The sequence below is a fragment of the Aythya ferina genome (genome assembly GCF_964211825.1).
Source record: "Aythya ferina genome assembly, chromosome: 5".
In the NCBI taxonomy this organism is placed as follows: domain Eukaryota; kingdom Metazoa; phylum Chordata; class Aves; order Anseriformes; family Anatidae; genus Aythya; species Aythya ferina.
Genome location: NC_140301.1, coordinates 26,187,147 through 26,213,544, shown reverse-complemented (window position 1 = coordinate 26,213,544; position 26,398 = coordinate 26,187,147). Strand labels below are relative to the sequence as shown.

The 26,398-nt window shown below is 36.1% G+C and overlaps 1 protein-coding gene across 2 annotated transcripts in view; it reads left to right on the top strand.

Moving 5' to 3' along the window:
* Positions 1 to 26,398, top strand: part of FMN1 (formin 1) — a 205,441-nt gene that overhangs the window by 6,316 nt on the left and 172,727 nt on the right. For both annotated transcript variants that reach the window (XM_084522357.1, XM_084522356.1), the window contains one exon: positions 7,492 to 9,512. In XM_084522357.1, the coding sequence (XP_084378483.1) occupies positions 7,601 to 9,512 (1,912 nt within the window). In that variant the 5' untranslated portion in view covers positions 7,492 to 7,600. The remainder of the gene's footprint in view (positions 1 to 7,491; positions 9,513 to 26,398) is intronic.

The following is a 26,398-nucleotide window of genomic DNA, read 5'->3' as shown; positions in this document are numbered from 1 at the left end:
TATTACGTTATAATTGTATAATATATATATATGTCATAATTATATACACATTATATTACAGTAATGCATAAATAATAAATCACAAAATATCCTTTTTATACTGTTGTTGAGTAATAAACCCTGTACTTATTTTAAATAAGTTGACATAGTTGTAAAATTCACTTTAATTTCCAGATTTGGCAAAATACTCTTCTCTTACCAGTGAGGACAGTTTGGGTTATTTTGTTTATAAATACCCAAATTTTTAATCCCTGTGAATTCATGTTCATACAGTTCATGCATGTATATTCTAGACTAGGTGAAAGCATAAGCCAATTAGTCATGATAATATTGTATCTGGTACCTTAAAGTTTCTAAATTTTCCTAAGTATCCTCAACTGGTTTTCATTTTCCTTATGTATCATTTAGAAAATATGGCCTGGAGTATTGTGAAAATGACTTTTCTATCTTCTTAACTAAGATTATTTAACTGTAGTTGCTGGATTTAATTGATGGACCTGGGCCAGGAGGGCAGCCTCACTCTCCAAAACAGAATCATAGGATGGTTTGGGTTGGAAGTGACCATAAAGACCATCCAATCCATCCAATTCCACGCCCCCCTCACTGGGCAGGGGGCATCTCCCACTAGACCAGGTTGCCCAAAGTGCTGTGGTATCTATTATGTCCACGTGTTGTATTCCAGAGAGATGTGAGGGTCAATGTTGTTGTTTGCAACAAAGTCTGGCTGGTGTTTTGTGTATCATGCAAAATGAAGATTCTTATGCAAAATGGAGAGTGTTCATGTTTCACCCGTGAAGTAAAATAAATTTGTTTTTCTTATATAACAGCAAGACTGATTACTAAAATCTATATTTAAGTTGTTCAGGCATTTTTCATTGTAAGACTCTATTTTCAGCTACAACTTTTTGACACTTCAGTTATTTTAGATTCAATTTTCCATGCCAAATATTGTCTCTTGAAATGTTTTTCCCAAGGAAAATCTTAGTTAAAAATAAAATGAATTAAAGATGCTTGTTTTTGCAAGCAAAGCTGGAAGAATGGAGCAAGAAGTGACAAATACGTGTATGTATATATATATGTATGTATGTAAATGTATGTATATAAAAAGTATGTGTCCTTATATGAAAGTATACACAAAGTCTCTGATTTTTAACTTCACAAGGAAAAAAAAAAGCAGAAAGAAATCATGAATCTTCCATGCAACCATCCTGGCCCAAAAAATTAGTAAGAAAAATTCTGCAACATTTAATGTCTTCATACAGACTGGGAAGAAGTATTCTAGGCTGACAGTCACTGACAATTATATTATATACAGACTGATGTTTTAATTGCATATTGAGAACTGAGTATAATGGATTGAACCCATTTAATATCATTAATATCATTAAATTCTATAAGAGCTGCTGTTGCCATCACTTAGAAAAACCTCTCTTATATTATTTAATCTTGGAAAAGTCACTTTGCTTCAAATCTGTTATGATGAACAAGTCTTTATCTGGAATGCAATGTTTTTAGTGATACTTCCCTTTCAATTTGCCTTCAGCATTCAGAAAATGCTGTTACAGTCCAAAATCACTGGAAGCAAGGTGACTGATTCATCTGTTCTGTTGGTTCTTTCCCTGCTGAGTGCCCAGAAGCAAGAAGGAGAATGTAAAATCCTGACTGAATGCAGAATGGGTTTATTGGTTCAGATGCTGTACTTCTTGAAGCATCCTGTTTCAAGCAGACCGTTATTGTATTCTTTCTTTCTTTCTTTCTATTGTGTTCTTCTCTTTCTTTCCTTTAAGGTCTGCTGGTTTACTGCTCATTAGATTAAGGGTTTTTCATATTTAGAATATCTGTTGCATATTTTTTATTAACTACCTCTTAAAACAGTCAAATGGAAGAGTTTGTGATGGAAATCTCATCTGGTAACTTGTTGAAAGTTAATTCAAACGTGTACTTGAGAAAGGTAATTAATACATCCTATGATGTGGCTGAACTCTGCCAACACAGTTTTAGTAGTCATGAGGACACGCTGTGTGTCTTTTTTTTCTTTTTTTAACTTGCTGACGCAGTTGTGTCAGAAAAAGCAACATCTTGCTTTGCTAAATTGAAGTAGGCTGCAGAAGGATGAGAACATTTATGTCAATCTAAATCTTTGTTGGGGGAAAGGTCTTGTTTTCTGTAACTAAAATTGCAAAAGGTTGTGTTAGCACAGAAAAAGTACTAACAACAAAAAATCTAGTTGTACAAATTATGTTGTGTTTCCGAGTTGCTTTGGGTTATATTCAGAAAATAATGTAGATAAATTGTATTGAAGGTCACTTGGCTCAAATTATGAGAGCAAAAATCTGAAGAAAGGAACTTTTGGGGTAAGAGTACAACTGAAAATATTTGCAGGATTTGTGATGTTTTATGGTGAAGAACTTCACTGGTTTTAGCCAAACATTTTAATAATTCTGAAACAAAAGACTGAGATAGTTATTATTGCATGTGGAAAAATATTTTTATCATTTCAAAAATTAAACTATTACTGAAGTCAGTAATTTCAATATAATTATAGTTTTGTCGTCTAGTTTTTTTCAAAACAATTTTTGAGACCAGATAGTATGAATAATATAACCATTTTGTGTTTGTTTCCCAACCTGACTGCTCAAGTGTAGTACAAATTTTAAGTATAAATAGTAGAAATTTATTCTAAATCCATCGTTTCTTTTTTTTTCCATCTCCTATATGCTGGAAAGGTAATAAGTTTATTTACTGTTCTTTCAAAGTGGATCTGTGGCCTATGAAGTCCAGGAACAAGCATAGGGGGATTTGGCTATTTGTTTCTAGTGACGCATCATCATGTTAATCAGTCCATCAGAAACTTTAATTTTAATTAATTTTACATACCACATATAGAGTATCTTTTTAAGTGATGGTTTTAGAGTTTGACATTTAGATTTCCTTCATTTCAGATCACAAAGACGGGGTTCTCAGGGAGCTGAATTTCAGATTACTTCATTTTATGGACTTGGTCCTGTGTTGAATTATTTGGACAGAATAATATAGCCAGAGACTGTAAAAGACCCAAAGAATTTTAACATGCTTTTCTAGTGATTTTCATTTAATTTATCTCTTTGTATATTTATCACGCTTTGTGTTTGTTTTAAAACCATTTCTGGTATGCCGAGCTCTGCATTGTGGATTAACTTAATGACTTTCAAACCTTATGTGTTTCATCCAAATTTTTTGGCAAGCTCTAATATTCTTTAATACTTCCCCTGTGCCATTACATGAGATTTGAAATTTAATAGAAGATGTCTGTGTCTGGTATAGACTCTGTTTCTTATGTCTTAACAACTCTTTACTAGGATAGTTCAGTATTTGTGAAGTAGAGAACAACTGTATTTTAAACTACCATGCATTGCTAACAACACATATTATACTTCAAGCTATTTCATGAACAAATAGTCTAACTTCTGATTTTTTTTTTTTTTCACAATGCAGTAAATATGACATAGACTTCTAGTTGGAAAGTTCCAACTGCAGGGAGCTGTAACATTTTGTCTCCTTGAAGAGCTAATCTCCTTTTATCTTTCCACTTATAATGTTTATGATTAAGCCAAATGTTAGTTTGAAAAAACACTCAGATAATTGTGAGAGTGAGCAGGAAAACAAAATGCTGGAGTTCATCTCTATCAAACCAGTTAGTTGTGCTTAGTAATAAACAAATTTTATTGCAATCACTTTCATTTCAGTTTCTTCTAGCTTGTAATGTGGATCCTTCTGTCTATGTTTTTACTGCCTTTACTCTACCAAGTTTTTTCTGTTCTGGTGTGGTCATTAGCAGTATAATACAGCACAGAAGTTACCAGTAGTGTCCTCAGGAACACACTGCCACCTATTAACAGTCAGGTATTGGGGAGGGCTGGGAAGGTAAGGAGTTCCAGTTCTTGCTTGCCTAAAGATCGGGGAAAGAAGGAGCAGCACCTGCCATGCTGAGCAGAGGTGATACGTCCTGATAGAGAGAAGGGACTGCAGCCATGGGGACCTGACTTTCCAAGAATGCATTTTGAACAGCATTTCTGAGAATTGACTCTTTTTACCTAGGGTATTGCTTAATTAAACCAATTTACTTTCTTTGCAGTTCTGGTGATATGTAACTTTTTTTTTTTTTTTTTTTTTTTTTGAAAGCATGGCCTGCAGTTGTTCTCCCCATTCCACTCCCCACCTCCCATGTGCAGTGAAAAACAGACATCTGAACAAAGCTACATAATTTTAGAAGACTTAACAGATCTTTTGGAAATGCAGAGATGATACAGACTCTTTAATGTGTCAGTATGTGTGTACCAAACCCAATGGTTAGTTTGTTCAAGCAAGAACAGATCTAATAGGATGTATCATTCAAAATGGGTCCAAACTGGCCTAACAGGTTGTTGTTAGTAAGATTAAACCACTAAATCTATAAAAAGGTTTATTTGTTTCTAACTTAAAAGAAAATAAATAAATAAATATATTGCACTTTTAGCTGCAATATGACTTCAGGAGGAGCTTGCAGGTCTTAATTCAGTAATGTAATCAATGAGAATTCAGATTAGATTAGGGCACCAGCTTGTGTTTTTGGGGTTACAGCCCAGCAAATCTGTGTTGCAAAGGCAAGGGCTAGCAAATTCTCTCCTTTACACATATATTCCTTTGTCCAAAAAAATGCATATGTGTTACTAAGAACTGAGCTGAATTGCTCAATATCATATGTGTCAATTGAGGATATTCAGTTTGATCATAATGTTTCTGTTTATAGCTTCTAGATCTATAGGTTCCATGATGATATTACCTTGTAATCGCTTCATCATCTTGCAGTGAAAAAATGCCAAGCCAACTGCGGTGAAACAAATGAACACACAAGATAATTCAGACTAAAATAATACCAAGAGGTGTTTTGTTTGTTTGTTTGTTTGTTTGTTTTTCCCTAGATAAAACTATTAAATTGGACCTAACTCAGACCTGATTTATTCTGTGTATTAAATAGAATTCCCTTTCTTCCTATAACTCCCTCCCTTTTGGTATTTTCTAAAGCAAATGCATTGATAAATACTTTGTTGTGATGCTGGTCTGAATTCATGGTCTGAATTTTTGGGTAGACCTGTGTGGTGCCAGGAGTTGGACTCGATGATCTTTATGGGTGCCTTCCAACTTGGGATATCCTATGATTCTATGCAGCATCTTCCTTAAGTCAATACCAAGCATAGATTTTTGGTCTACTTGGGCAATCCACCCTCATTTCTATTTTATTTTATTTTATTTTATTTATTTATTTATTTATTTATTTTCTTCCAGCTTCCTATTCTTTCTGCTTCCTAGTTTAACTGCTTTGTTGCCAGTGGACCATACTATGGACTTTGGCATCCATCTCTCTGCCCAGCCACTCCCTTGAAATTCTACTCCTCAGTAAAGTTCTCCTGCAAGTAAAAACTGACTCAGCATACGTTAGCCAAGGCTGCTGAGTATTAATTTATGAAAATGTCAACAAGTTAACTGGCTCATATTTGATGGAGCCTGCCACAGTAGGTGACTCAAGGGGCAATTTGGTGCTATGGCCGAGTTGATGTATTAGCAAACTGTTCCTATAAGTGTTGTTCTCTGCTCGGGTGAAGAGTGAGTAAGTTCAAGATGTCTTTTCTGAGGAAAAAAAGTTCTTTGATGGTTGTTATTTCTGTATGCAGAACTGCTCTTGGGTGCATCTGCCATTGACACACCCACCCCGTGGCTGCATGAGCACTCGCTTCTACACCAGAGAAGCAGCAGGAATGCACAGCTGGAGATGAGGACAAGAACTGAGAATAAACTTTTTGGCAGTACTCAGCCTTGTCAGTATTTTAAACTCAGATTATGAGCTAAGACAAGGATAGGAGAAGAAAGAGTAAGGTAGAATTTTCTTAGAAATTGTATGTCTATGAAACAAGAAGGCAGACTTCAACAGAAGTACTGACTAAAGGTTTTGTATCTGTTCTACCCTTTCTTATATCAGAGAAAGCACAGCTTTCTGAATGCCATCTAACCATTGACTGCTGGTGAATAGAATTAAGAAGGTGATCTGGCTCAAATGAAGATTTTCCTCACTATTAGTCTCTACACATTAGGCTCTCTCCTCTGAAGCGTGCACATCAAGAATTTTGCTGACATTCAGTAAATGGAAAATTATTTTTATTCAAAGTAAACAGAAAGTTTGAAACTATTTAAAGAATAGGTATGATGCTTTAAAATTTAGATCAAAACCATTGCAGAAATGACTACTTATCAGTAGAATAGTATGTTTTGAGTAAATGCCACTTGCTTCTTAGAATTACAGTTTGCTAATTATTCTGATAATCTTATGGTATAATTTTATATCTAACTCACTATACTCTACAAACTGATACTTTTGTCAATATGCAAGCATTGTATGTACAACTGAAATACATGACATGGTAATGTGATAGCTTCCATTAATTATTGTTGCCTGAGGTTTGACTATTTTGAAATGATGGGAAGTTCTGCTGTACTTACACTTTCAAAGTTAAAACTGTGATTACGGCACCTTCCAACAAAGAGAAGCCTTGGAGCAGGTGCTCTCCAGCTTTGTGTGCTGCAGGTTTTGCTGCTGAGCTTTAGCTCTTTTCATTATGCTTACACATTTCCTAGTGACTGCAGAATACCGCTTTCATTATGATAGCAGAGTTCCTCCTGGATAAAAAAACCAATTTAGTTCTCAAAAAGAGTAAACTAACTTCTGTCATGGTGTATCAAAAGAATAGAAGTATATCCAAAGTGTAGGAAGAAAATGCAATGCAATGCAAAGAAAAGGAAACAACAAAGCTCAGTAAACCTGTCTGTAGAAATACAATTGCATTTTGGATCAAAATAAATTTATACAGTTCTGTATCTGATGGGTCTTTTGCTCTGAGTATACTAACCAAATAAACATTTTTCTTGCAAGTTTTCTTGATCTCAGGGCAGTTTCACAGATACATATGGGAAGAGAATTTTCTTTTTCTTTTTTTTTTTTCTTCTCCTGTGTAATAAGTAATGATGGCTAATGACACTGAAGGTGTTATGGTGCTGGTTTTACTGAGTTTAAAAAACAAGCAAAACAAAACAAAAAAAAAACATATATGCTTGAACGGTTCTTTTAACTAGATGTTCAAGAGCAAGTTAACTTTTAACAGAGAGGGGGCAATAGATTTCAGCATTAAACAGTAAATTCTGTTTGAAATGGACATATCAGTGAACCTGTTGTGACCTTATGGAACCAACAGCATTGACTGAGAACCCTGGAGACACAGGCATGATGTAGGGGAGAAGGATTAGGGCTCTAAATATGAGCTTTAGCAATATCATCCTTTTTGTGTCAGATTTTTCAAGGTTAAAGATGCGTATCAGGGAAGAAAAACAAAAAAAAAGAGAAAACTGCTTCTGCAGGCTTGTTATTTGTCATATTACATTTGCCATAACCAAGTTTGACAGGCTTTTCTTTATTTTTTCCAGCAGACAATATTATTGTTGAAGATTAGTCAGATGCCTTCTGTCCATTCCCTGCCTCACATGCTATGTCATGCAAGCAAGATTTGATACACTTAGCATATAATTTAAATAAATGACTAATTTGGCAAGCATAATGGAAGGCACGCACACTATCCTTCAATTGCACAAACCCATTATGGAGCTTTGTTACATCAGCTTTTATCTTCCAGAGGGAAAAGTCAGAGGATTTACTTACAAGGGCTGTGTAACTCTGGATAGAACCAGTAAACGTTTTTGTAATTGCTATAAAGTACAGGAGCGGTCAGAAATGGAGATGAGAGAACAGCCATATGAAAACTTTGGAGATATTATTTTCAAGCAAACTACAACAAAAGACATTCTCATTGAGCTGTACAGGCTAACTGCTGAAAAGGAAAAACTGTTATCCAGTCTTTTGAGATCACATCATATTCCAAGCCTTGATACAAGACAACAGGAGGGAAAGCAACAGGCTGTTTCTGGAGTCCAAAAACTTAGAGGTGATGACTACTTCAGTTTTACATATCGTCAGGAATTCTTTCTGGATTCCACAAGTAGTGACAATTTTAATTGCAAAAAAAAGAGTAAATATAGAAAGAAAGAGAGCTTTGAGGAATTCAGGCACTGGAAAGGGACAAAAAAGGTGCATGAACAATATCCTTCTTTGCTGAATGGGCAAGGCATGCAACTGGAAAATCAGAAGATGCCCCCCACAAGATTTCCTACCAGGAGTTTTCCCAGTTCCTTTTCCGCATCCAGTTGTCTAACAGTAAAAGGTAAGGATGACTTACCACTAGAAACTGGTATTCAACCAGAAAGAGAGGGAGAAGATTGGTATTTTCTTGAAAGCAACAAAGTTATGAAACTGGATGCCAACTTACCAAGTTGTGTATCAAAAGACAGCAATGATATGGTTCCGGTTGAACTATTGGATAATGGAGAATCCATTCTTGAAGTTAAGAATGTACAGCAGAGTATCACTTTGGTAGAGCCATCTCAGGACAATCTATCTAACCAACTAGAGACATTAAGTAAACCTGCAGCTGCTAAAAGCTTGAAAGATAAATGTACTGAGCAGGTATGCAAGGAGAAAGCAGCAATCGGAGTTGTTGTGAAAGTGCAGCATTCGGAAGCTTGTGTTAAAAAAGCCACACAAACCCATGCAGAGTCTTTATCTGATTTTCACAAAGGTAAAGAAATCGCTTCTCCCAATCTCACAGCAGTACCTAATGAGTTTATATCAAGAACTGGTGTATATTCGGTAGATGAAGCTGCTGGAGACTCTAAAAACAGCGTGCAGCAGGAAGAGGAGCAAGACGGCTCTGTTTTGCAGTACAAAGCAGAGAGAGTGCACATTACTGATGAGTCATGCAACCCTGTGGGAGCAGTCAATAAAGCTCTTCTGAAAGTTATACAGAGTGACAGTTTAGATGAAGCTGCAGAATGGAAGAGACTGCAACAAATTACAGCAGCAGACAGAAACCTGCCATGCTCAATATATGAGAAAAGAACCACGGTATCCCGGGGAAGCAGCAAGCATTTATTTCTGAACCTGCCTGTAAGTGAAGGTCCTGATGTTTCTCAGACAGGTAATAATCTTAAACTGGAAGAGAAAAGGCTGCATTCACCCTCGTTAATAGCTGTGAGTAATGTTTTTAGTAATTCCTATCCGCTATCTAATACACACAAACAAATGTCACCTATTCCTTCTCCATTATCTTCAAGACTGCCTAGCCCACAGCTGCATCATCGGATTCTCCCACTACCTGCACAGAACGGCAAGGACGAACCTATGTTCGGTGACTATTGCAGTGGGAGGCACGGTGCTATAAACCTCTCTTTCAATGATTTGGAGCCGCAGTTTTATCTGAAGTTTTCTGAACCTGGAGAATTGGGATTTGCCATCAGACAGCCGGGCCTACATCAGAATGCAACTGCAGGGCATTTTGAAAAGCGCACTCTACAAGGAAGATTCACTACTCGGACACCTCAGAATTTCTGCCCAGGTCAGTCCTATTTTAGATATTCCTAAACTAGCAGAATTGACCATGCACGAAAGTATCAGAGCTTTTTAAAATATTAGCCTTTAATAATAAACCATGTTTCCTTTCAAACTATGTTTCACTGCTTAAAGAATGAGTGAAAAGCTGTTGAATTTTTAAACAAAAGTTATAGGTACGTAGGATTTGCTTTCAGATGCATTTTTTTTTTTGTCAGATTATGTTCAATGTTGTTGTTACCAAATCACTTATTATGATTTAACCAAAGTTAAATAGATACACAGAGAGGAAGCATGTTAAACTTTATTATTTATTTTTTCAGTAACTATGTATAATTTTTCAACTTACTAAGAAATATATCCTAACATAATAGCTAAGATAATACCTTAAATAGATTTTTTTTCTATATAAAAAGGTCCTGTTTTTCCTGTGTTTTAATCTGTCAAAATGCTGTCATAACTTTTATTGTCCAAAGCATTCTTTTTCGTTTGTTTGGCTTTACTTACAGAATGTTGTATGAGCAAGCTAATTTACATTGCCTTAAGTATAGGACTGGTGTTGTGACCATTTAGCTACAAGAGATTGATGTAAATTCTCCACCAACAAAATGCTTGCTTTTAAAAGGACTGCATGCAAGAGTCATGTTAAAAAAAAGCACTGGAGTAAAGTGTATTGGTGTTTTTTAAACATATACTGTGAATATAAAAATGCATGAATGACATACTATACAGCTAGCTTTATTAGCTAGAACTTTGACGTTTATATCCTTTCTTTCTTTCTTTCTTTCTTTTTTTTTTTTTTTTTTTTTTTTTTTTTTTTTTTTCTTTCCTTGAGTAATAAGAAAGCCAGAGGACCTAATTCCACAGTGGTCTGGGTGTGGCTTAGGCTGGTCTGTATGTGTTTTAGGAAGGGGTAACAATGCAAGGGGATATCATTTCCCTATAAAAGAGAAAGAGGTCCTAATCTGCAACCTTAAAACTTTTCAAGGAAAATCAGATCACTTTCTCCCGGTTCACAAAAATGGAAAAAAAAACCTCTCTTTTCTCTTTCTCTCTTTTTGTGGGTTAATCTTTTGTTGTTTTAGTTACCTAAATTGCTTCACTGGCTGTCTTAATAAGTGCCTTCCAGAGAGGGTGCAAGATGAGTTACAGGGTGCTACAGTCTAAAACAGGGAGGAAGACATGGCACAAGAAGAAGGGGAGGTGTGTAGGAATGTGAAGCCATTACCTTAGTCAAAGGGTGTTGAATGCTGCCTATGAGACTTGTGTTTATGTGTGCTGCTTCTATAAGTTGCTCTGTAATTGTAGTTGCACTCAAGACTATGTATAAATTTAGAGTGCTGTTAGATGAGTTGACAAAGCTAATGTAAACACTTACTGCTGGGGAAAAAAAAAAAAAAAAGTGTTATGCTCTTGTTCTTCCCTTTCTTCCTTGGTTCCTATTGTCCTGTCCCTCTTGTTACTTCTGGTACTGATCATAAGTTTTGGTGAGCTGGTTTACCTCATGAAACCAGCAGAAAATATCACCCCTTTAGAATAATATTTTTATTAAAATAAATTAAATTAAATTAAAAAAATATATAGTATTTTTAACTACTTTATAATTTAGGATCCTCAGATGGGGAACTATTGTGCTGCGCTCCATAAGAAAAATAAAACATCCATAAAAATAGCATCTGTTGGCTGAAAATCCAAGCTACTAAGCAGAAACGTCTTAGTGAAGAGAACAAAGTGCAGACAAAACAAGTCCTTAGTTCTTGATTACAATTATCTTGCAACATTAGTACAGATATAAAATATGAGTGCAACTTTCTGAGAGATGTAATACTATTCCATTTTGTTTCATTTTCATGTATGATTGAGTGCCATCATTATTACCTCTGTGTCAGAAAATCTGTAACTTTAGGGAAGAGCTTCCTACTTTACTACCATATAGAAGACTGTATATATGTCTCTGGATCTGAGATAATATAAATTTCCATTTTGTTCTGAACTGGAGATTAAATCATTCTTACAGAGCATTGGTTGTACCCCTTTCCTGTAAGCATAAGAAATAAATAATTGTCTGTAGTACAGTAGGGCAAATGAAGCATCACCAAGTTTAGGCAACATAAGTGGTACTAAGATTTACAGCTGTAAATCTGCAGTCCTGGTTTGATCCTTATCAGACTCCTCCCATGTCTGAAGATCAAAATCCAAGACTATTGTTCAGATTTGTCTTTAATGGGGTACTGTTGTGAAATGGTTTCTCTTGCATCTTGTCTGTATTAAATTGTGTAAGTATCTACAATGAATCTAAGAGTCATGGAGATGTTCAGCTGACTATCAGTCAGTTTGGTTGAAGGTTTTATTTCATGTCAAAAATGTTGGTCTTATGAAAGTCTCCTCCAAAGCTTTATTACTCTCAGTCTGCAGCACTTAATACTGCAAAGCATTTGGAACCTTTCATTACCTGCGTATTTGGATAATTTGAGGAATTTATTAAAACATTATTTTAAGTGCAAAACCTCAAGGTGTTTTGCATTGTAAATGACAAATTGGACTCATAAAACTCTACCCATATTTTTTTAATTCTCTTTTGTGAGAATTTTTGTTTTAAATCACAGTTCTTCACTCTGACTGCAAGAATATTCTCCAATTATCTAGAACTGTAACATTTAGCTAAGGCGGAGTGCCTTTATCTGCTTTCACTTTTTCTGCAAGTTCAGTTTCTTTACAGCAAATATTCATGGCAAAAAATGTCCTCATTTCATTACACAGTTCTATCAGTAATTCACTTGAAAATACAGATTTCTGGACCTTCCTGTTGAAGTGCAACTGCTGGCCATGGGAACAGGCCACAGTTTTTATCTTAGCAGATTAATAGTTACCAGGGAAGAATTTGTATTTCAGTGATAATTATTTAGCAATTTTCTCTGTAAGCGGGGCTATGAATTAATGTTCCTATATTTGCATTTAGTAATTCCATTTGAATTACCAAAATCCTAAATAAAAGCTTTGGAATAAATTAAGAGTTTCAAGAAATAAATGTCCTCAATGTATCTGAATACCTGTCTCAAGGAAAGATGTTTTGAAAGCTTTCACTTTCTGACTGTGCTTCTTTCTCAAGTTAATATTTGCACTGACAGAAAAAGATAGGGAGAAAAATTTCAGTGTTGCTTTATTTAATTAATAGAGAATGCTACCAATATGTTGTCTTACTAAGTATTAACTGAAGGGAGAGGAAGATTACTGGTGTTTTTAGTAATTTGATTCAGAGCAGGAAACTTAAAAATCTCTGGTTATGACATAGCCTCTACAACTTTGGGCAATTCAGCCACGACATCCCATTACTCCAGGATGATCACCACACTTTGAATCAGCAAAAGAGCCTGAGGTGGGTCATTTGCCATGCTTTCTTTTGTGTACGTTAGTGGTGGTGTTTAAAAAGAATGAAGAACTGGTTAAGAGGAATGGTGAAAGAAAGAAGGAGAAGAAATTAGATTAATGGTGTCACCTCAGTGCCCCAGACAGTGAAAATGTACTCCTTCTGATACTTAGGAGTTGTGAGAGAGAAGTATATCTGACAAACACAGAAACGAAAAGTTAGTAGCACTATAGAGAAACCGAAAATGTCTGAGCCTGTGCCACTGAAAGGGACAGGACATTCTCCCTGTGTTATCTTCCCTTCTCCCAGCAGAGGCATCCTTTCTTACTATCCATGGCCCCATTGGAACAACTCTAGTGTTTATCTTGGTATTTAGAGTCAGATCACTAAGCAAATTGAAAACTAAGCCACAAGGAGAGAGGTGAACAGCTTTTGCTGGTTTAGTGAGCTGAACAGTTCACTAGCAATCTGATGAAAACCAAAGCTAATGCTCCAGTACCTCAGTTGCATTGCAACACTGTGGAAATGGCTAAAACAGAAGTTGTTAGGAATGGTGAATGAAACTGGATGATGAAGCTTTTAGGTGGATATGGTAGGTCTATTTAATTTGGGATGAAAAGAGAGAGGTTAGGCAATAGAGAAAGGGGAGCTCACATAGAGAGGGTAGGGAGCCTGGCCTTGGCTAGAATGGAGAACGGGAATGGAGTATCATGAAGTAAGTGTAGCACAGCAGGTTAGAGTTGAGAGGATTAATTTTTGAGGGAACATGTGTGAAAAGACCTGTAACCATTAGAGTGTATTTCAGTGGATGTAAAGTTACCATGCTTGTTGTGATGTATGGAGGGCTGCTTATGCTCTGGAAGAGATTGCTAAATATAATTCTTCAGATTTCTCAAATATATACCCAAGAGCTCCTGGTAATATATTCCAGACACAACAGTATCTGCATCTATCCCTGCTAATGATTAGATGGAGAATGTTATGTTTGCTTGTTACTGCCAATGGGAATTTTATGGCAGCAGTTTGATTTCCATTAGATGAGAGGTTTCTGTGGACAAAATTGACAATGAGCACTCTGGCAATTTTGTGTGGTTGTCAAAAGTTATGCACTGCTGTTTGAAAACATGCCAACTGTTAATGGTTACCTTCAGGAGATCCATTTTACAGTCTTAAAGTATAATAAAAGTGCTTCAACTTATAAAAGGCTGTTTACTGTAATATGGATAAATCCTTGAGTAAGTATTATCCTTAAATTGGTCTAAGATCAGAATCCTTGTATGTCAGTCTGCAAGTGTTTTTAAGGGAATAAAAAGCACAAAACTATTTTTATCATGGTACTTCACATGCTGGTGGCTGGAGGAACAGTTTTCATAATCTTGCTTTGAAAGCTGTCCTACTCGTTATGACTTCCAACTTCCAGTAACGTATTTCTGGGTTTATTTGTGTTTGCAATGTAAGCACAGCTTACTTCCATGTGAACTACAATACTCTGATTCTTCAAATATAGCAGTTATATAGTCTATTTAAATAATTTCCAGCATTAAGGTAGCAGGCTGTAGTATCACTTGTATAAGCCTTAGCGTTTGGATTTGATTGCCTGTATTAGAATTAACCACCAGACATATATATATGTCATATATATATGTATGTCATATGACATATATATATATATAAATACATATATATATGACATATATATATATATATATAAAAATCTGTCTCCAGCACTAATGTGAAAAGATTTGCAATTGAAAAATGGGATGCAGGCAATGTTTTGTCCTAGATATGTAATGAAGGTAGAAAAAATAATGAATATAGAGTTACTATTTGAATTTTATTGTGTCTTTTCCTAACCTAAATCTTTGACTCTTTAAGATGAAAAGGGATGGACAAAGTCAGCAAGAGAAGTTAACAACACCTTGTGATGTGTTCCTGAACCATGGTTTTTGAAAATGAATTTTCATATAAACAGAACTATGTTTGAAGGCTCTTATAGCAGGAGACAGGTGATATTATATTGTTTTTGATGTTCCTTTTATAAGGAAGGGAAGGGTTTATAAATATCTTCTGTAATTGAAGTGGTTCAGAGAATTGCTAATTAGCATTTTAAAAGCACTGTAGCATTCTGTTCTTAACTAGTATGCACTTCATGAGGTAAGTTTGCATATAGATCACATGGAAACATGACGCATAGTTTCTCACAGGTAATTCACATGAAAGTAATATACATTTGAGTGTGTTGCTTCACAGAGAACAGCTTATTCAGTCTATGTACTTTGAAGATTCAATAAAGGAGTTAAAGAACTAAAACACTTGGGTAAAAACAGAATTACATGAAATGAGAAAAGAGAATTTATCACAGAAACTCAGGATTGTTTAGGTTGAGAGACCTCTTCATCTGATCTAGTCCCCTGCTCAATCAAGTTCACCCAGAGCAGGTTGCCCAGGACTGTGTCCAACTAAGTTTCAAATATTTCCAAGGAGGGGGACTCCACAATCTCTCTGGACAACCTGTGTGAATGCTCAGTCAACCTCCCAGTAAAGAAATGTTTCCTGATCTTCACATGTCATTACATACTTTTTAATGTATGCTTGTTGCCACTTTTCACTGGACACCACTGAAAAGAGCCCGACTTCCTCTTCTTTGTTCCCTCCTATCAGATATTTGTACACATTGAAAAGAATCCCTCCTCAGAGCCCTCTCTTCCCCACGCTAAAGAGCTCCAGCTCTGTAAGTATCTCCTCTTATGAGATGCTCCAGTCATCATCCTAGCCCTTCATTGCACTTTCTCCAATATGTTCATGTCTCTAGTACTGGGAAGCCCAGAACTGGACATGTTACTCCAGATGCAGTCTCACTAGTGATGAGTAGAGGAAGAAGGATCGCCTTCCTCAGCCTGTTGGCAATAATCCTAATAATGCAGCCTAGGATATTTTTTTTTGTCACACAGGTGCATTGCTGGCATTCTTGTTAAACTGGCACTCGTGTTCAACTTGCTGTCCACCAGGACCTTGAAGTTTTTCTCTGCAAAACTGCTTTCTGGACAGCTTGGCACCTAGCATATGCCAGTGCTGGGGTTGTTCCTCTGTAGGTGCAGGACTTTGTACTTCCCTTGGTTGAGCTGCATGAAGTTCCTGTCAGCCCATTTCTCAAGCCTGTTGATATCCCTCAGAGTGGCATTAGAACCCGCTGGTGTATCAGCCACTCCTCCAAATGTTCTATTATTTGCAAACTTGCTGAGGGTGTGTTGAGGGTGTGCACTATCCAGTTATCAGGGTCAATGAAAACGCTGAACAGTAATGGTTCCAGTATTTTGTCCTGTATATTTTTTCCTCCCAACAGGAACTACTGATCACAACTCCCACTGATCACAAACCTCTGGGCCTGGTCATTCAGCCAGTTTTTAATCCTGTCCATTTATCTAACCCATATTTTGTCATCTTCTCTGTGATGATGTTACAGGAGACAGAGTCAAAGGCTTTATTAAAGTAAGGGTAAACAACAGCCGCTGTTCTCACCTCATCCACCAAGGTAGTAACCTCATTGTAGAAGTTGAAATTGCCCAAGCATGATTTCTCCTTTGTAAATCCATGCTAGTACTCCCCATCATGTTCTTGTCCTTCACCTGTTTGAAAATGTTTCCCAGGAGGATTTTCTGCATCATATTCCCAGGGACTCAGGTGAGAATGACTGACCTGTAGTTTCTTGGGTCTTCCTTCTTGAAGATAGGAGTGATATTTGCTCTCTTCCAGTCCTCAGAAACCTCTAACAGTTGCCATGACCATTTAAAGATAATAAAGAGTGGCCTCACAGTGACAACAGATTGCTCCTGCAGAAACCCGCAGGTTGTGGGTGCAACCTGTTTGGTCCCATGGACTTAAGTACATCTAGTTTGTTTAAATGCTCCTTAACCAGGTCCTCCTCCATCAAGGGTAAGTCTTGCTCCAGAATTCCCCTCTGGTATCAGAGGCCTGTGATTTCTGAAAGCAGGTTTTACTGGTAAAGGCTAAGGTGAAGAAGGCATTGAGTAACTCGGTCTTCTCCGTGTCATTTGTTACCAGTTTCCCTGCCCTATTCAGCAATTACTCAGTTGATGATTTTTCATGGTTTTCCAAACTTGAGTTTCATCTCAGTTTTTCTAAACAAAATATGACAAATTTCAAAGATTAATTATGATAGTGATATTCAAAAGTTTGGAATCCAACCTTGGCCTTAATAGAACCAGTATAAGTGTACACACCTAGGAGGAAAGAGTCATGAGTTCTGTTTTTCCTCTGGATTATCATCTCTGCAAAATCCAGTTACCTTCTCAGTGTTGTCACTAATACCAATTTCTATTCCAAACTTGTTTCTTTTTGCCCAGTCTAAAGCCTTGACATGTTTCTAATATTTTACAGAATTATGCTACCTGAAATCTCAGTATGGCTGAGAGGTAGTTATTTCTGAGACCATTCCAGATATTGCCTTCCTGTATCATAGTGCATAACATGATAACTCCCGACTGCCACTTAGGTCTGTAAGATAGATGCTCTCTTTGATTTGGACTTCTGTTGTGCCTTCGGTAGACAGTTGCAGTCTAAAACTAAAATATTCAGGTTAAGTCTCCTCTTCCTTCTAGATATGTGATCCTGCCAACTGCTCTAATAGGTTCCAACTAAAACTACAGTAGGTATATAGCTCTTTCATAGATGTTTATTTTGCTATTATGTTCAGTGTACTTACTTGTAGTTTGACTGCATCTTAATTTCTTTAAAGGACATCATTTTATCTTCTGAGTCTTACAACACATTGTAATGATAAGAGATCGTTAATACTTCTTCCCAGTGAAGCCAAAATCTTTTTTATATTACTGTAAACAATGTTAGCCAATGCTGCATTAAAATTATAGATTTATAACAGTTTGAAATGAATGTGGAGTGGTAGTTCGGACAAAGTCTGAGTTAAAAAGATCCTCTGAAGACTGACTTTCAGTAGATGCTGTGAACAAATAGTTCCTGTTTTACTTGAATGACTTCCCAGCATGACACGCTTAAGCAATAGTTGTATTTTCATCTCCCTCTGTAACATGTGACTCTCTAGTCAAAGACAATCAGTGAGGGGAAACCAAGTGAATTAAATTGGAATGAAAAAACAGAGACAGCTTAATGTTTGATGCTGGTCACAGATTAACAATTTTCTTTTTCATGGGTGGGAGAAAAGGCCAAAGCATTCACACTGGTTTACAGTTTGTGCATTTAATTTAAGAGGCTTACTGTAATGAAATGGGATTTTTTCACCAGTGTAAAAAGAATGTCTTGAAGTAAAATACTGAAATAATTAGAAGTTTTAATTTATTAAATCTGTAGTTGTAATTTGTTAAATCTGTATGTATTCTGTTGTCAATTTAAAACAAGTAAATAGAAATGGTTCTGCTGACATTCTTGATGGGTCAGGATTATATATAAGCTGAGATCAAATTCAAGTATTTACCTGTGTAAGTATAAATTAATAATGTAACAGGAATATTAAAAAGCTGTTATAGCTGCTCTTTGGTATTTTGTTTCTGAAGAAATGATGTTGAACCAAATCAAACTTGTAAAAATGGTGGGAAAAAGCCCTCTATATTCCCTTCTAAAAATGTGCTCAAAAATATAAGTAATGAAAATGAATAAAGATGCAATTTCTGTGCATGTGGTTTATCATTATCAGTAAATAATTTTGAATAGTATAATTTAGAGGTGACATTAAATCTAAAATAACACACTTAAATAAGTAGTGAATATTATTTAGAAGCACCTAAAGCTTTATCTTGGCCATACTATTAAAATACTGCTCCTAGTGGATTAATGATGTATTTAATTATTTGTGGCAGGGGAATTTTTCTTTGGGATTAGATTATGACTACCCTTGAATTTAGATAATGGCAGCCTCTTACTCCCTGAAAGTGTTTAGGTTTTTCCAGAGCATAGTCAAATGTCTCCTCAGGATTGAATGTTATATTTCTTGTGAGGATAGGTCAGAGAAAAGGCAAGTCTTGTTGGATGCATTCTACCGGAGGTATTTCAAAGACTGAGTGAAATTGCTCTTTACCAGAAATAGAGGTGCACAAGGAAGGAAAGAGAAATACTTCACAATTTCTCAACTGGGTGATGTTCACTATATACTGCCTCCTGGAGTTTCCTGGGCAATAAAGATTTTGATGGAAGTGTTAAAAAAGAGAAGTGTCATATTTTTTGCCTTTTATATATATATATGTGTGTGTGTATGTATATATATATATGTATGTATATACATATATATAATACATATATACACATACATATATATATATATACATATATATATATATAACATTTGATATTGCAATGAAAAGCATATGTGACATCTTTGTGTTTTAAGTACACTGAGTTATCTCTAAGTGTTTCTTTGTCATCGGTACACAATCTATTTATACTAACTGGGTTCACTTAAAACTGCAAAGATTATGAGCATTGCCAAGTGTTTTGAGTGAGTGTTTTGGCAAATGTGTGGCTATGATGGCTCTCATTTCTCTTCAGTATGTTGGAAAAATGAAGGTGGAAAAACTTTATGTACCAAAAAAAAAAAAAAAACACAAAGAAACAAAAAACCTTGATAAAGGCATTCCGAGTTCCTAATTTATAACTTTTTAGCATTTTCTGTCTTAGTACATCTACCTTATGTGTAGAAAAAGCTTCCTGATTGTTATCCCTGTAAACTGGATTCTCTTACCTCAACAAAGCCACTGAACGTTTGTAAGATAAAACAATTTTTACTGGGTGTACAAAGTGTAGTATATTGTCTCTTGCTCTTGTTTTGGTGACAGAAACAGAAGTGAAAATAACAGCTGTTGTATATAGGAGTGTGGCCAATAAGAAGCTAGGACTTCTATGAGCATACAAACTCAGTCATTATTGAGGAAGAAGTAGCGCATGGCCTAAAATGGCGTCCTCCCCATCCTGTGGCTACCACGCGCACCACACAGATGGGCAGTGTGACAAGCGGGCCCTGTCAGGCCTGGGCTCCGCAGCTGCAGGCCTTACCCTTGTATTTTAAATAGATTTTACAATTCAAACTTGAGATATATTTGATATATTAATATATACCAGTGAGTTTTTTTATTCTTTTTGGAAAATGTCAGCTTTTATTTTGAACAAACATACAAACAAACCCCACTTTTTTTTTCTTTCTTTCTTTTTTTTTTTTTTATCAGCCAGATAGCAACTTTCTGAAAATTATTTTCTAGGCGATAAATAAATCCCCAATAATTTAATAGATGACATTTTTTCATTTTTAATACATCTTCTTACACAGGCAGAATCGTCTTGCAGAAGACCTAAGCATTTATTGACAATGCTTTTGTACTCTAATTTTCTCTTATATGCTGTTTTCATGGGATATTGAACAAGTAATTTTTGTACTAGTTTACTGCAGTTTTAGATATTATGGGTAAGGTAAGTACCACCATATGAACTGCCAAGAAAGGCTTGCACCTTTCATTCTTATGATTCATTTGTACTCTACTTTTGAACTTGCTTATGCAAATTATATTTAATTAGGGGAGGAAAAAAACACACACACAAAAAAAATTGTTTGTCATCCAAAGCTCAGAAGAAAAGTATTAGCACATACTTCTTCCGCTTTTTACTTGTTTCAAGAATCTTCTACTGATGTCACCTAGTTTATAAGGCAGTTTTTAATTTCAGTATTTTTCTTCTGTTTTTCCAAGTCATTGGGAAAAAAATTCCCAACTTTTTTGCTTAGCTTGACAGCCTTGAACCATCCAAGGATTTTTTCTCTTGTCTACTGATTAGCAAAATAGGCCAATCCTAATTAGCCCAAAGAACCATATTTTTCTTCTCATCAGGCACTGAATGTTTGTCCAGTTATTTTCATGAAGGTGACTGGATAACATTTATACTATTTCATCCTACAGTCTCTGCAAAGGTTCGTTTCTGTTCTCATCAGTTTTTGGTGACCAGTAAGAGCTTAGGGTTTATAGGTTTCTGAAAGGTTTCTTTCAAAGGTTAGCAGAAAATAGACTATAATCTAAAGCTAGCTGAAATTTCCAGTGTGACATAGGACTTTGCAAGAGATCTCTTTTCTTAAAGAACTAGCTTTGCGATAGTTAAATCCAGTGTGATTACTTTCTTCTGTAACACTTCCAAAAGGAAATGTTTTTCATCATGCAGATGTCTTTTATTAAATTTATTTTTTGTTGTTGTTGTTGTCTTCTGTGGTATTTCTGACCACACATTTACTTTCAAATCCAACTTTTTTCCCCCCTCTACTTAATCTTATTTCAGTTAGAGTAATTGTGGATGCTTTATATTAGAACGGTCACATAGGATGTGTTTGGATTGCATGTCTGGTCCACGCTAGCAACCTGCTGCTTTTCCAGTTTGAGAGTTGCTGGCTGGATACTCATGCTGTTTGAAGGGCTTCTGGAGCTTGAACAATTCTTGTGTAGTTGCAGTTGCTGAGATGTGTGCCCAGACCCCGTACATCTGTGGTGGCAGGGCTGGCGTTACACATCTCACACCCCAGTGACTTGATTCCACCATTGCTGCACAGAGGAAGGAATTTAGGCTTTTCATCTTACGGGTTAGGTGTGACTCTAGGCTTAAAGGGGATTTCAGACTATAAACAAAGATACACTGGGCTTGAGGCATTAATAATGTGGATGGTCAGTGAGACAGGGATAAAAGCAGGTTCAATTAACTTAGTAAAGTAAGTTGCAGCTCTGTCATCAGAGAGGTGAATTCTCTTAGGTGTAACTCTCATGAAATTGATGTTAAATGTGCAAATTAGGCTGACGGCTGGGTGTTCCAGTGGAATGAATGAAAAGTTCCTTGGAATTCAGGTCTGCTTTCACTGTTTTCACTGCTAAGAACAACATTTAATGATACTTTACATTTGAACAATCATGGCTTTGAATGACCATGGAAATATTTCCACCCATCCTTTTGGTGATGTGTTCATGAAGCAGATGTTTGGTGTACTGTTTCTCTTTCTGACTCGTCAGTCATCCTTACAACATTTCCACAACCCCTTCAAAACTTCTACTTTATTCCTATTACTTTTCTTCTTTTTTAGGCAATTGAATCCCACTAAATTCTAATGTAAATGATGTGACAGCTTTTTATGATGAAAAATGTTAAAATTCATCAGTCAAATTAATCCAAATTAGGGTTATTCAGGAAAAAAAAATTTAGAAAATATATGAATTTTTGTCTAGAATCTCATCGTGTAATTTGGTCTGTGATAGCCTTTGTTCTAAAACTTGAACTATGCTTAATTCTGCATTCTTTTTTCTGGGAACTACCTTTATTTTCATGTTGCATTTCTAATTAACTGTAATCTTGTTATTTTTCTGTGTCAGTGTAGTAAGGTACTTCATCTGACTTTTAACCATAAATTAAGTTGAGATTTTCTGGAAAATGATTATACAGTCCTCAGTCCAGTGAAATAGCATCCTTTTAAGTTATTTATTTAAGTCCTAAAAGGAAGTTTGATGAGATGAGACTAATTGTACTTCTTGGTGAAACAAATATAGGGCTTAAGAGGACAGACTCTAGAGGTCTTTGGCCAACATGCAAAATTTGCATAATAGGTTTGCTGTTACAACAGGACTATGAGTAACACAAATAAAAGGAAGTTTGTCTCTTATTTGGTTCTTTTGGCATCTACAGTTGCAGATGAAAGAATTTTAAAGTATAAAGTATACCTTTTGTATGAATCAGAAATATGACCAACAGCATTTTGCTGTCGCGCTCTCACATAGTGGTATGGCATATGTTAGTCACTGGGCCTTAAAAGAGGAAAATATCCTTTTCAAGCACAGTGTTGAACACACACTTAACTTGAAGCAAGACTGAGAACAAGCGTGTGCTTATGATCAACTTAGACAGGAATGTTTTCCAAAACAAAATTACATACTAGATGGCCAGCAATTGCTAAGTTGTAATTTTATTTTTAAAGGAAATGTAATACTGGCAGCCTTGAGGCTGCTGGATTGTAGTAATGGCTGGTATTTGTATCTGGCCCATGAGCATGCCAGTGAAAAATTTCATGTGACAAAAATCCATTTGGCTAATGAACCCCCTTTTAATTAGACCTCGAATTTTCAAAGGAACACAGCTTAATTTTTTCCTCAGTAATGTAATATAACTGCATGAAACTGCTGAAAAAATGAAATGAATGACAAATACTTTCAAGTGAATTAAGCAGACTACTTGTTAGGTGCTTAGATGTCTAAGGCTTTCTTTTGCTCTGCCAGATTTGACTGAGGCCAATAGAAAGGGCTAGGTTACATAATGAAGAGTGTTTTTTCTTGTTTCATGATAATGGCCTTTGGGTTTGTGAGTGACTTGGTAAAGCTGAGAAATTTGTCATTCCTTCTGCTGGTTTATACAATTACTCAAAGGTGCAAGTGTTATTAAACATGCATGTAATATCTTGCAGATGTTACACAGTCAGCCAAACGCTATGTCTGAAAAAAAAGTATTTCCATAAAAGCACTTAAAACAACAAAAAAAGCTATCCCCCAACTTGACTAATTCCAGTGTGCAGATGTGTCAGAGTTGAGACTACCTGTGCAATCTGCTGTAGGGAATCTGCTTTGGCAGAAGGGTTGGACCTGATGATCTCTGGAGGTCCCTTCCAGCTCCTACAATTCTGTGATTCTGTGAGACTGACCAATGTTGTATCTCATTTTAGAAGTTTCTTGTTAAAAATACAAATAAATACAGACTATTAAAAGAAGAAATTCAGGTGGTAACTATGGATGTAAATTCTAGACCTTTTCTGCATTGTTTCTGATCTGTACTTTAAGACTGTTTAGCAGATTGCTATAGCTACCTAGTCCTTTACTGAATCTTGCTCTAATACAAAGGAAATGAGCGTTAGAGGTGGTTATTCTGGAGCAGTGACACTAGTCAATGTTCCCTAATGGTTTCTGAAACCTCTGCTGTACTGTTTTCCTTTCACTCCCCTCTTCTGCATTGCCCCAACAGTTCATCCAGTCCTCATCAGTCATCATCACTAACTATGAAATCAGTGCTGATGTGTTGGAGGGTGTATAACCTGATCTGACACAGTCTGCCTGAGGAGCAGGGACACTGATCTAGTCAGTGCGGATCATATCGTGCTATTTAGGAAGAAATGCCATGATGAATGCAGAAAGCACTTACTGGGCAGTAAAAGGGCATTTGAAATTCAAGGAAATAAATACAAAGTGAGTGGCTGGAGAGGCTGTTCAGGAATGGCTTTTTCACTTCCCCTTCAGCACCGTAACTGATGTGCACTGAAGAATGTTTCTAGGAGCCAAGTTGAGAAGAAACAAAAGGATGTAGTCCTTCATGTAGAATGCAGCTATGCATGTAGTGTGTGGTGGTGTGGAATGCTTTGCCAAAGGATGCTGCAGAAACCAGCATCCAGGTTAGTGTGGGGGGCCTCGGAACCAAAGTCTTCTGAGGGTTACTGAAAAGGTTTCCAAGCTGTACATGGTGGGAGGACAGGAGAGAACATGGAGGAAGTATTGCTGGGCATGTGACGTTCTTAAACACTTGCTTAGGTTTAGGTCTCTGTTGGATGTAGTATATTTAGCTAGTTAGACCTTTAATTTGACTCAGTGTTGCTATTCTTATGTTCTTTTTCTTTCTTTTTCTCCTATATTTAAAAAAACTATTGTATTTCTTGATGACACTGCTTACGCTGATGTTATCCTTTGTATTACTGCAGTGATCTGGTGCTGTTTAGGAATGCTTTAGGAACGTCTTTAATCTGAAAATAATTCTGCTTCTAAGGAAGGCAGTCAGTTTCCAAAAATGCTGCTAGTGATAAAATAAATAAAACAAATACTGCTGGGCAGATAATTTTGGGGAAAAATTTAATTCCTTGTAGTTATTTCATTTTATGGCTTTATGACTGACCCCAAGAGGGAAAGAAAGGGAAATGCTGAGACAGTGTAGTTCATCCTACTAGATGTTTTACAACCTCTAATTTGTATTATATTGGACTTCCTATTATCAGTCAATATATAGAATCAAAAACTTTCCCTTGCTAAGAAGCAATACTTATTCTTAAGGAACTGTGTATACCTTTTCTTACCACATAGATTAGAAGTACTTTATGACTGTTTTCTAAAGTTTTCCTTCATTCTAATGAACAGATGATATCTCTCTCAGACCTGGCTAGCTGATCGTGTTTCAGCTACATTGAACTTGAGACTTGATTCTAGGTAAGGTCCAATATTACAGTACAAACATGTGCAGGTAAGAACAGGTTGGAAACTTGCTTGGTTCCATCTAGGACAGATTCATGAGACAGTTCAGGACAGATGCTGAACCGTGTGGTTCTACAGTTGCAGAAATGTTTTGTTTTGTTTTTTAATAGAGTTGAACACAGTTTATTTGCTTAGGGATTTCTTACATTTCAACTTACAATGAGTGATAAGTGACCTGTCCAATGTCAATGTCTTTCCACTTGCACACATTCAGCACTCAGATAGTTAAATGTCTTGACATGCAAATTCTTAGTATCAGGATTATTTTTTATTCTTTATATCCTAAGCAGCCTGCTGTCCTAGATAAGTGCAGCTGTTTAAGCTTTTTGATTACATACTTTGCCAAGAAAATCTTTTGAGTGCTGCTTGTGGTACTTAAGAGTACACTAAAGTCGTCTTAAAGCACTAAAGTGCACTAAAATCTTCTTAATTGGAATCCTTTCACAGTCTGTTGCTTCTCCTAAATCCACCACCTTTTACTGTCTTTTGTCTTATAGCTCTCCCTCTCCCACTTTCTCTCATCTTAATGAGTTGACCCTGGGCAACTTTCTGCCTATTCCTCCAGTTAATAGCTCCTCTCCTTTGTCTCTCTGCCATCTTAGCTGCCTCAAACACTCTCCTTGTTCCGTTTCTTTCTGCCTTCTTTTCACTCAAGTCTTTCTCTCCGTATACCTCAGATATTTTGACATGTTTCAGTGCTTTGTTCAGTGTTTGTTCAAGACTCATTTCTGCCTTTACACAATGTTCTAGCTCCTGCCCTAATAAAAAAGGATTATTCTTCACTGGCTCTTGTAGTCAGTAACTGAATCCGACCTGTGTTATGTTGCACGGAATCCTAGAATGGCAGAGGCTGGGAGGAACCTCTAGAAATCATCTAGTCCACCCTCCTGAATGTAGTATGATGATGATAATGAGGTTTGTTCTTTTCTGAATATGAAGTATTTCTATAGACTACAGTTAGAGCAGTTGTGGTTGCCTATCGCTTATGCTTTCAATTCTTATGAATTCATCAAAGTTTTCTGATAAAATTTTATATTTCCTGTGTGTTAAGGTTTTTAAAATGTCAGTTGAAATAACGTACCTAACTGAAAAAAATAAGTTGGAGAAAAATGTTGTTTTACAACAAAAAAATATTGTTACATTAAAACAATTTTTGAAGGGAGATATTTTTTTCTGAAAGGCATTTGTTTTGTCAGTAATATATATTTAGCTTTCCATCAAATAAGTGACAGGACTTCAAAA